Below are 12,465 nucleotides of genomic sequence, written 5' to 3' on the forward strand. Positions count from 1 at the left end.
CAGACCCAACTGATGTCTCTTGCCAGCTCATTTAATTGTTCTGGACACAGATATGCAAAGATTTCCCAGAATGCCGGGACACAGGTCCTGCTCTCGGGTTACATGAAGCTGTTTGCAGCAGTAAGTCCCATATGTACGATGGGATGCCATCTGTCCCTTCCCTCTATCGACTTACACTAGTCACATGGCCTCTAGTACTGAGGCTCTGAGCATTTCACAATCTGTTATACGCATTGATCCTCCCCAACCCTCCTGTGAGGCAGGGCAGTGCTGGTCATCCTCATTTTACAGATGGGGGACTGAGGGACTAGTCCAGGGAACTGGACCTGGCCTCGCACTCTAACCACTAGGCCATCCCCACCGTTCGACTCCTTCACAACAATAAACACTTAACTCACATCTAGCGCTATCACTTCGCTGTGCAAACGCTCCTTCGCTCGTCCGTGCAACGCCCTGGGGAAGCAGGCCGGCCAGAATGATCCCCATGTCACAGATGGAGAAACTGAGGTACAGAGAAGTAAAGTGACTTCCCTCCTCAGAGTCAGAGCTGGGAAGTGAACCCAGGAGTCCTGGCTCCTAGACCCCTGGAACAACGCTCCACTCTACAGCCAAGAATTATTGCAGCTGCAGATGCTGAGGGTTTCATAGCTGTTTCACCCCTCACCATTTCTTGTATTCAAAAGTCAAATCTAATGTTGAGTTTTGAAAAGGCGTTCGGCAGTGGGCCATGCAGTGCATAGCTGTTCTGTGGAGCCGGTCTGCTCCAGTCACCCGCCTGCACTGCAGATATCGAATGACACTCTGTCTCTGCATCTTTGTTCCATCAGGCAGATCGGCAGAGAACTGTGTTTTTAGCACACAGAGAACTTTGCTAGAAGCACAAAACGACTCCTTTCGGTGGGTGACGCTGAATGGTTCCGACACTTTGATGCCACCTGAGAATTCTTGTGCTTCTACTTAAAAAAAACTTTCTTCCAACTTCTGCAGCCACAGACATTGGACTGGAAAAGCCCTGGCATAACCCTGGCTAGTCTCCTCCCACAGATGAGTGCTGGATTGTACCCCCTACAGTCTATTCTCTGTGGCACCAAGAACACCTTTGGAAAAGTAAAATGTGACACGATGTACTTCTCCTGGCCTATGCTAAATACAGCTCTGCTGACGGATCTCTGCATTGAGAGCATACGTACCAATTCCCAGGGCTCAGGAGTGTCTGGTCTGACGTGATTTTCATTTACAGATTCCAGCAGAATTAATTGGAATGCATCAGGAGTCTTCTGTCCCCATCTCCAGAGAGAACTCACATGAAAGCAGAGAGGCGATTCTGGGTACAGTGCATCCAGAGAGCAAATGTCTCTGCTTTATAGTCAATTCCTATTGACTCAAATTACTCAATTTATCCCCGGGATGTTCCTCTTGATATAAATAGAGATCTCCTCGTTGAACTTCCTGCCAGCCACCGAGGTCAGAAATGGGAATTCAGAGGGACAACGTCAGTTTGGACTGTGCCTTCTGGTATTGTGGTTTTGCAAGACACTGTTAGATTTTGGGGAACTCAATGCAGTCACAGCCAGAGAGTGCCTCCTGAACACGATCCACTGTCTCTTTATTATACTGGGTTTTTGCTCTAAGGAGCAAGAGCGCACAGCTCGGCAAGATTTGCTTTGCTCCACAGTAGAACATCTGCTGGGTTCATGAGAGTCTTGTGACCTGCCCAGCATGCAAAGGATTCAGCTCTGCGGTAACAAGCAACTCTCCCTCGACGCTGTTCCAGTGGGGTGGGGGTGACTATTACAGAACATTTCCTGGGCTGGAGCAGGGCCAGCACATGGGCTTGGGGTCAGAAGGTGCAAGTTCACTGACACGGGTGGAGTTGCTCTCTCCTTGCACCAACTCTGAATATGACCCAGTGTAGCTGGAAATCTGAAATCTAAAGGACGAACAGCTTTTCTTTCTTCCCTTAGCGTATACTTGAGGCTCAGCAGCCAGATGGACTCGCTGAGCTGTCGGCATGGCAGATTAGATGGGAAAGGGAGATAAGGGAACACCAGGCTGACTTCCCCTGGTGCAACGAAGCAATAAATGGAGCTGGAGTCCAGCTGCCCTCCAAGAAAAGGCCTTTGCTGTCATCCTCTGTAAAGCCGCCTGCCTTTTTGGGGCCTCTGAACTTTCTGCCCCCTCCCCCCCCCGGTCGGTGCTTCATCCCCCACTTCCTCCGTGTGGCCAAATTCCTCCTTATTCCTGCTGCGACCAGGACCTGCCTCAACTCCTGCAATGCCAGCCTGAGGGCTTCATCAGATGCTGCTCTGCAGCTGGGACGTCTCAGCCACTCCAGGAAGCCAGGCCGGTTCCAAACGTAGGTCCTGTCGCTCCACTCACTTCCTCAACCTCCCCCACGCATGGAGGGAGCGGGGCTGTTTAAGGGCAGCCCAAGGAGGAGGTAACAAGGATCCCCCCTGCCTGGCCCAAGGACTATCACATTGGACGCTTCCACACGGAAGCAGCTGAAGTCTGTGACACCTTCTGTCAGGCCCGGAGGAGCAGATTACTCAATAGGGGTCTACGCGCCCTGCAGCGGACACGTCTGGTCCGGGTAAGCAGTAACTGCAGGAGGCATGGAAGCCATCCCATGTGCTGCGGCAGCACTAGGCTGACGCGCCACTTAAATCCCACGTAAGGGCTCGAGCCTGCGAGGTGCTGGGCAGAAAACTGCTCCAAGTTCAGGGTATGCTTAAGAGCTTTGCTGGATCGAGGCCAGAATGCACCGCACCTCCCGGGATCCAGCCTGGAGGATCTCGTAGGCCCTACGCTGAGTCTCTGCACTGGCATGAACCTGACCCAGAAAAGGGCTTAAAATCCCTTTAAATCTGACCCCTGCCCAAGCTGAAGGCTCAGCCTTGCTGAGCCGGGAACCCGGCTGCCGTTTCTGGTAGGCCTGCTCCAGAGGCTAGCTCCTTCCTCCCTGGAACAATTTCCTCCTGCTGGATGGCGCAGAAGATTTTCCACCATTCTGTTCTGTAGTGAGTACGGTGCTGGGTCCGGGGGTGAGCTGAGGTCCCTGCAGCCTGGACTCCTCGTTGCACAGAGGAGGGACAAAGCAGGCGGAGAGAGGGCGTGCTCCTGCTAGTCCTGATCCCTGCCTCGGAGAGACCCTCTCCAAAGGGCCAGGGGAGCTGAGTCACTACAGCCCCATCAGCCACAGGTCAGGTGGGAACGACTTTCACCAACTCCCAGCCAGGGCTGGATTTGAACGGGTCCCCCAGTGCTGTAAGATTTCCATTGAGCGCAGACAGCTTTATCACAGGTTCCCACTGTGCTTAGAGCTACTTACGCCCTTCTCCCTCAACCTACTCCTGGCAGGACTCGCATGAAAACATCTTGGGGTCAGAAGCAGAGCTGATCGTGAGTCCTTGTTTCCCCCTGAGGCTCTGCAGACTTTCAACGAGACCAGGAAAGCCCCTGCACAAATACGCACACACACGGCAAACTGCTCAAGAGCTTAGTGTGATCCTATCTCAGCCAGGTTTGGAGCAACTGTCTCTGCTGAGCGAAGGGACCTCGCAGAGGTGAGCCCACCACCAAAGACCTTCCTGCCAGAAGGGCAGTGGAATGTCACCGGCTCATGCTGCAGGCGGAGATGGTGTTTCAAGCAAACACAGGGGAAAGGAATTTTCAAAAGTTTCATTTAAAAACAAAACAACAACATGACAACAGGACACGTGCCTGGGGGAGGTGGGAGGGCCAGCCAAGGAGCATAAGGAACAGACTGGGTCAGTTTAGCTGCTGGCTCTGATTGCTCAGAAAAGGAACATGGGCAAAAATGGCTGTTAATAGCATCAGCAAAACCATCTTCTACTGTAACCCGGCATTCTAGCCCCGGAGAGAGAGGGGCTAAAGCTGGGATTTTAAGGAGTCCATGGGAGTTTGGGGCTTGAATCCCAAAGTTAGTGGGAGTTGGGAGCCTACCCCCCCCCAACATCTTTGAAAATCTTCCCCTAAATAAGCAGCAATAATCACCTGCACTTCCATAGCATAGAAGTAAAGTAATTTACAAGAGGACAGTCAGTGTCGCCCCCTCTGCCTAGGAGAGGGGGAATGAGGCACAGTGAGGTTCAGAATCCACTCGTGTTCTCAAAATCAGAGGCCTAAAGGTGCCTAAGTAGCCACACGAGTGCAGCTTCATTTTCAGCTGTGCTGAGCACTCAGAGCTCCCAGGGAAGTGAAGATTTCAGTGAGTAACTTTAATAGGTTACACAGCGCGAAGGAACCACTGTGATGATCTAGTCTGACCTCCTGCATAGCACGGGACAGAGCACAGCCCTGGAGTCATTCCCCTTTTGGCCGACATGTTTGCAAAGTTTGTTCTAACTGACTTGCCCATGTTCACCCAGCAAACCGGGGCAGAGTCCGGAACAGATCTCAGGTCTTCTGTCTCTGTACTCAGCCCGTTAGACCACAACGTTTCCTCTTCAAAGAGGTGATTCACCAAGTCTTTGTATTTCTAACGTCTACTATTCCATCAAGTCAGAGATGTGAAAGACCTACTAGGACAGGTCAAGTCCGTCTCCCAGCAAGTCAGGACAGAGTCTCCAATGGAGGATGCAAAATTGGGATTGGCTCTCTTTCATGCTGTCCTCCAAGCACCATCGACTCACTTTCTCAGCTGCCCTATGGGCGTCCATTCACATGCTGCATCCCCATTGAATCCCATGGGCCATCACTGCAAACACCAGTCCAGATTCTTCCTTACAGCTGGCTGGCAAATTATTCCCCCCCCCGAAAAGTTTTAATGAAAAAATAATAATAGTTTTTGACAAAAAAATGTGTAATTGAAAATTTTCATATGAAATCCAAAAATTTAAAACCAACCTTGTGCTGGGAGGGTGCGGGGAGAGAAATGTGAAAATCTCCATTTAGTTGAAAAAGCCATTTTCCAATGGAAAAAAGGTTTAAATGGAAATTTTTTGCAACCAGCTACCGGAAGAGGCCCCTGAAATTCCCTGATGGTTAAGGGGCAAAGGAGGAGGAGATTAGAAGCCTGAGACATTATTATATAAGTATCACATAACCGAGGCCAGGGCTCGCCTGCAGATTGACCTTGACATTAGTAAGCTAACAAGAGACATTATGCAATGAGCAAAGCAGGACTGACAACAAAACCTGGATAGATGACAGCTGACGGATTCCTTGTACCCTTAGATGCTCTTTTCTGTGTTTAAACTCATAAAATTACTCTCCAAAGCTACTTTATTGCTATTGATTCTGGGAGCAAAACCCAATTGATTTTGGTCGAAATGAAGCATTTTAAAAACGTCTGTTTATAATAGAGATGAATGGAGCCTTGTGGGATTGATCTCGGCTGCATCCCTGTTTCAAAAGATGTGTCTCTCCTTGGTCAGCGTCAGAGCCCGCCTCCCTCTGCAGCAATGGATCCACTGAGCCCTCTCATCCAGAGTTTTGCAAACGTGCGACCCTTCCGGCTAAGAGTGACAAGTGCACAAACTGGCGGGGGCAGTGTCTCGCTCAGAAGACCCCTTTGGCAACCCAGGAAATTAGCGGGCTGGTGCGGAGAGTGGTGAGCCTGTGATTGGTAGCGAACAGAACAATAAGGGCTCTGCACGAGAAGGGATTTACAGGACGATGGGATTAATGAGAACAAGGCAGCCTGGCTCAGTGGGTAGGGCACTGAGTTGGGACACAGGAGATCTGGGTTCTGTCCCCTGCTCTGCCATTAATGTGCTCTGTGACCGTGAACAAGTCATGCTGCCTGTTGCCCTTTCTGGGACCCATTCAATACCATCTGGCACAGAACTTTGCCAGTCACGGGTAAAGGCAAACGGGCACCTTCGGTCTGGGCACCCAGGTATCTGATTCAGCCAAGTGTGTATTCATGTGGGGGTCAGGCTTTCACAAGGGTCCAGCTCCCATTGCTCTTGGCAGGAGCTGCTGGACTGTCAATCTGGCCCAAACTGTGGGAGTTTAGTGCTTCTGAAAACAGCGGGTGCCCAGAGGCCAAACCCTGCCGGGAAGGGAGCCCAGCTCCCTCCAAAGCCAGATTCCCAGCATCTCCCAGGAGTGATGCCCTGAGTCCATCTGTGCTCACCTAGAGCGACTGGCATCATGGCCCAACGAACAGTTATTCCCTGGCCAACGTGCTCCTTTTCACCACACCCTCATTTTTGGAATATTCCTTCCCCACTCCCTGAACATGGGAAGCACTTGACGGGGTTACGTTGTGAGCAGGGACGGGTTGTCTGTCCTTGCTGGCATCCCGCCCCCCCCTGCACCCGTGGGCTGCTGTGTTTCAGATGCGGAAGCACAGATCTCCCCCATTCCAGCCTGAAAGGTCTTTGAGCCCCGCAATAACTCACCGTGTTGAAGTTGGGGAACAGGTTGAGCGGGGACGTCCCATTGAGTCTAAAGGTCAGGAAGTGCTTGATGTCCAGTGGCGGGTGTAGGGGTCGCCCAGGAATAGACAGCGATGCTAGGAGGGGGCTGCTGTGCCCAGATGGTCCTACACAGCGAGGGAAGGAGACATAACGTTGAGATTTTTCTTAATTAAATCACCTGGAAAAGGGCAAATGCAGACTCTGAAACTTTGAATTAAAATGGTGTTTTGGCGTTTTGTTTTAAATACATGAAATTACATGATACTGACATGAAGAGGGAATTTTTGTGCCTTGAATTGGTTCAAAGTGTCCCCCAGGGAAACGGAAACATTTCAAACCACGGTCTTTTTGTTTTAAGTTTCTCATGTTAAAATCCCAGTTTTCCCACCTAGCTCTAGTAACCTTCACAATGCCCACCGCGAAATCCTGGGGCCTCTCCCCCTCCAAGGGGATTCTGAGTAGGCACAGGGGAGTGCTCTCGCAGACCCTATGCAGGCTGGGGCCTCTGATTGTAGGCTGCTTGGGGCGGGGACCTGGACTTCTTTTGAGTCTTATCCAACTCCGAGCACACGGACACTTAAAACTCTAGAGCCAACACGGTAAGAAAAGCAATGGAGATGCAGAGGCAGTAGCTAGACTCGCGAGTCACAGAGGAGGAGGGAGGTATATGTCCCCTGGCTAGGAGGTTATGCTAAGATTGTCAAAGGAGTTTGACTTCCAGTGGATTTTGAATGCCTCGTCTGAGCTTTAGGCACTGGGGAACAGCCTCAGTTCTCCTCCGCCACTAGCTAGGGTTAGAAATACAGCTGATGGTGTGCGCCCGCTGCCTCTCCCCACCAGCCCTCCCTGATGGGTTATTGGCGTCCATAATAGAAACAGCCACATCCCGAGCCCCACGAACCAGCTCCCCAGGCTGCTGCACGCCCTCCCCAGCAAATTAACGGTGAGCACTGGTGTGTGATCTAAAAATAATCTAAAGTAAATAAAATTTTTTTTGTAGGAACTGGGGAAAACCGAATAGGTTCTAAGCAGCCAGAGGCTCTTCTGGAACCTGAGCAGAAACTGGATTTCAATAACCAGATCTGAGCTGAAAGACGAATGTCACATGGCATCAAAATCAAAGTCACTGCCCCTCACCCATTGAATCTGCTTTTCCTCCCTTTGCTTCGCCTGCTACTTTCGTTCCTTTTCAGCAGCTGTAAGGCGGAGGTTCTGAGTGCGGCTTAAGGCACAGTGCACGGGACCTCCCCATGCCACCCTGGTGGGAGGCTTTGCTGTGAATACAGCTGGAGCAGGGCTGGTAATTCCACTTATTCCTTGTGTGGCTGCTCAGCCCAGAGAGCACCTGGGTTTGAGCACGAAAGGGGAAGGGGCATGAAGACTTTAAGGAGCCCGGATTTCCAAACTCTGTGCAGATGAGCTAAGGGAACTGACCCCAGGAGTTATGGACAACTGATGTAACAGAGCTGCTGGGCCTGAGCCTCAGTGCCGTGGCTGCTGTGCTGGGGGCATGGGCTGAGATGACGTCTTCCCGCCCTCTGCCCTGGCTGCTGTAAGTCAGAGCAGCGTCAGGGCTGCTCTAACATCGCTCTGCTTCCCTGGAGGCCCGATAACAGCGATCACACAGTTCTCTCCTGCCACGTCCCTGAGCTGCGCCCTAGGCCAGCGGTGGTGAGCAGGGCAGATGTACAGCCCTGATGCCACCAGGGGAGCCCCCCTGTGCAGAGATGATTCTCAGGCCCCCCCTTTGCAAGGTCCCTTCAAACACCCGAGCTGCTCTGGCAGCAAAGAGGGGTCACATCGTTAGCCAGGATCCGGCTCCCTGATGCCAAGGGGTGAGGCGGGCAGGGCTCGGTCAAAGCAACCTGGGAACTTCACTCTCCTAAACACACAGGGGGCCCCTCCAGGCTCAGTGCTGGGGAGTCCCTTGGGCAAAGCGTTCCCCGCAGGGTGTGGAGCCAGGCCAAGGCACCCCGCCCCACATACACCCCCCACCTATGGGGCTGTGTGGGGAGCCCTTTGCACCTTGGACAGGATCCCTGCTCTGGTCCCACATGGTCCAGTGTGGGAGAGGAGGAGGTTGGCAGAGACACATTCAAGTGAGTTCAGGGGCCCTCGGTGAAGGGGCTGAGGCCTCCGTTCCAGGCTATCAGCTGGAAGAGCCGCTGCAGAGAGGCTGCAGGGGAGCCCCCCGAGACTGCACAGCCAGTCTGGACACGGCAGGAGAGGATGCCGCCCTCCAAGCTGAGCAGGGATGCCCATTCAGCCCTATTCTGAACATCTGCACAGGCTCCTGGGAGTGCTGGCTCTTTGGGTGGAGCTTATTTTGTGGGCAGAGCTTGGAAGAACACTGTTGCTCTCCCCATTCGACCCCTGGGTGGGGATTAGGAAGAAATTTTCCCTTTTGGGCAGGTCACTCCATAACTGCCCAGCAGGGGATCTTGCACCTTCCTCTCCCCAGCTGGTGCCGGCCACTGTCAGAGAGCAGGGACTGAAGTGACTGGACCATGGACCTGTTCCGCTATGGAAATTCCCATGTGCCCATCTTGCTTATCAAGGAATAAGTACCCACTGACCCTCTCGGCAGGAAAACGCAGCGTCTACCTTTCCCCTTTAGGGTTAGTTTATTTTAGGCCTCCTGTCTCCAATGCTTCTTGGACGATAACTTTGAAAACTCCTCAGCTGATGAAGGCATGCTGGCTTGTTACCGTGGAGTGCTACGTTTATTGTTGCCATAAACCCCACCGTTCACTGCAGAAGTGAAAACGTTACGAGCGCTGTCCTGCCCCGCGTGCTCGCTGAGATACAGCGAATCAAGCTGGCTGCATCGTCCCCGGGCCGGGCCACAGATAACTAGAGGGGAGGCAGGAGCTGACAACCAGCTTTAAATCACACAAAGACGCTCAGAGAGTTCAGAGACATTCCAATATAACAAGACACATTTCTGTTCTAAAGAGATTCCAGTGGCTTTAAATGAATCTCCAGAATCACAGCCATGCCATTAACAGAGCCATACAATGAGCTTGGCACGGCTGCTGTATTTGCATAACAGCAGAACTATGACTGACAGCATGGAGGCTCATCAGAAGCTTAACAGTGGGGTCTGGACGAGGTCTTATCTTTGCAGCTCTGCTTGCAAAAAGTCTGGTCCTTCCAGAGAAAGAGAAAGGGGGTTTTGAACACCGCGTTCAGCTTTGGTCGCCCCATTTCAAAGAAGACGCATTGGGCTACTTCTCCAACCTGTAAGGCCGCGGAGAAGCTCTGGGCCTGCTACAGGAACACAAACCTTTTCCCTCACCCGAAAGAAATGTGACGGAGCAGAACGTGCAGTAACTAGACCCCCACCCCATGTTCTCATAGAGCACGGCTCATCCACTATCTCCCAGCGCTTTCCGGAGGAGGGCAGTAACGCTATCCCCATTTTACAGCTGGGAAAAACACAGGCACAAAGACATGAAACGCTTCACCCGAGGTTCCCCAGCAGGCTAGCACATGAGCTGGGAACAAGACCCACATCTCTACCCACTGCCTCTCCATTATTACTGGGACGGCAGCAGGCGCGGGGGCGCTCCTCAAAGGCACAAGTGGCAGCGAGGCATTTAAATCTCATTGGTGAGATCCTGGCCCCGGTGAAATTAACGGCAAAACACCCATTGACTTCAGCCGGGCCAGGATTTCACTTGTGTCTTTCGTACTCCCCCTCCAGAGTCACTTCAGACCCGAAGACTCCACTCCAGCATCCCATGCCTGTTCAGAAACGCACTTAAGCATGTGCCTAATTGTTCTGCCAAACCAGGGCCTTCACCTGACACCGGCCGTTCTTTCCATGTATTTCAGATTCCTCACTGGCAACAGCCTGGCGTATTGGGGAGCCAAGAGGAAAATCTGAAATTCCAAGTTCGCAAGATTGTTGAATTTCAGAATAAAAAGCGTGACACACTGGCCCTCCAGGCAAAAGTGACCTCTTTCTGGGAGAATGCACATATTCATTTCTTTCTCTTTATAGGCGCTATCCCTGAGCCAGTTCTAACTCCAGGGTAAAAATTACAGTTTGCTTCATCAGGCGTGCATTGATCGAATTAATTCCAAAGTCACCCAGGAGGGAAATCTGGGAAACAGCTTAAAAATAAACAAATAAATAAATAAATAAATGGAAAGGAGAGAAGAAAAAGGCAAAACCCAGCAAAAAATGGGTGAACGGCACATAATGAATGTTCTGGGGCGTGAAACGGTATTTCTGCATCGCATCGTCTGAGCTGGCGTGGCACAGCATCCGGCCAGATCGGTGCCCCCTAGGGAGGCCCCCGCATCCCACCCTTTTACATGCTATTATAATACTAGACCAGAAAGCAGCATCAGTGTGACTGGATTCGGGACTGGGCTGCGAGGGCATCTGCTCACCTTTGTCTGTAAACTTCGAAATGTTTTTTTTTCTGCTTTGTTATTTGTAAAGAACGTTGACATTCACCTGGTGAGGAATGATGCCGGTGAATTGGCTCTGCCTCTGTCGACGGTTAACGAGCTAATCAGTGACTGCAGCTCTGCAGCGCTGGTGAAACGTGGCGGCTGCTAGCTCGGTGCCCCTGACGTGTGGGGGCCGGGAGCGTCGTTATTGCCACAAGAAGAGTGCTCGTAACTAAGCTACAGACAGTCGCATGGTTTGGTGGGGACAATTTTCAGAAAAGAACTCCCTGGGAAAACCCACAGTAACAGGCACGTTCTGTCTGCGAGCAATAACGACGGGCAACACTTACGTTTGTGCTGAACCTTAAGCCTGGGCTTCTGTGCTTGGCTGAATCAGGGACTTGGTTCTCGTTTCCCGGAGGGGGACTGGTACCTAGGTGATTCTTAGTACACTAGACCTACCCTAGATCAAGACCTCATTGTGCTGGGTGTGATACAAATACATACGAGATTGTCCCTCACCCTCAAGCCGTCCAAGGCAGACAAACAGTGGGAGAAAAGCTGAGTATGAATATTCTTATCCCCATTTTGCAGAGCTGGGAACTGAGCCACACAGAGTTAAGGGACTTGTCCAAGGTCACACAGCAAGTCTGTGGCAGAGCTAGGAACAGACTCCAGACTTCCTCCCCGATCTCAGTGCAGCATCTTCCACACAAGATTCTCTGTCTCTCCCCTTGAGTCTGTCAGGCTGATCAACAGGCCATATTACTCATGCTGCACAGAGCAGTGTTATCTAGTGGTTAGAGCACAGTGGTTTGAGCCAGCACTCTTGGTTTCTTCTACCTGCTCTGCCACTGACTTGCTCCGTGTCCTTGGGTAAGTCACGTCACCTCTCCGAGCCTCAGTTTCCCTAACTGCCCAGAGGGGATTATTAGAGGCATTCAGATACTGTATTGTGGTGACAAGTGGGGTATAAATGCAGCTGGAGAAAAGGACAGACAGAGATGGCAACAGACCACCCTGATCCATCTGCAGATAACGTACCCCCCAAATGCCATACGTCATATCTGGTGCAGTATGCATAACTAGAGAGAGAAGGATTCGGGAGTGAACAGGTTACTCAGAACCACTGTCACCATTTGGTGTAACCCACAGATTGTGACTGTGCAATCAAGCCTATTTCTCAGGGTGGAAGCCGCTTGTTTCTGCACCCAGTGCTTAGAAGTCCAAGCAGATTGCAAGACGAATTGTCTCTCTCCTGTATCACCATGTGTCTGTAACCTGGAGCCTCACAGAAAGACCTGAGCTGATGATCCAGCTAGACAGCTTGCCTCACAGCTTCCACTCCATGCCGTCCCGGTTTGGCCTCGGAAAGGTTATGAAAGACGACAATAAAACCTGTAACAATGCGTCCCCCCCATCTAAAAAAGGGAGGCGAGGGGGACGCTTGTCGGAGCGGAAAAACTGCCGGGATTGGAATAACAGGAGTGAGCACAGCTGTAAACATGGGAATAATTTCCCACGCTTCGTGAGCTGCCAGACATCGGCTGGCAGAGCCTCACAACACGCAAGAGAGGCAGGGAAGCGTTATCTACCCCCAGAAAGGGAAACTGAGGCCCAAGCTGCTCTTAAAACAGTAGTTCTTGACCTTTTTCATCCTGAGACATCTCCC

At 51.7% G+C, this 12,465-nt stretch overlaps 1 protein-coding gene across 2 annotated transcripts in view; it reads right to left on the minus strand.

Annotated features, from left to right (window-relative positions):
• The window catches only part of LOC311513861 (zinc finger protein 385C-like), a 195,395-nt gene that overhangs the window by 30,509 nt on the left and 152,421 nt on the right, over positions 1–12,465 (minus strand). For both annotated transcript variants that reach the window (XM_084616005.1, XM_084616007.1), the window contains one exon: positions 6,372–6,514. In XM_084616005.1, coding sequence (XP_084472131.1) covers positions 6,372–6,514 — 143 coding nt within the window. The remainder of the gene's footprint in view (positions 1–6,371; positions 6,515–12,465) is intronic.

The sequence above is a fragment of the Lepidochelys olivacea genome (genome assembly GCF_965140295.1).
Source record: "Lepidochelys olivacea isolate rLepOli2 genome assembly, chromosome: 27".
NCBI lineage: Eukaryota > Metazoa > Chordata > Testudines > Cheloniidae > Lepidochelys > Lepidochelys olivacea.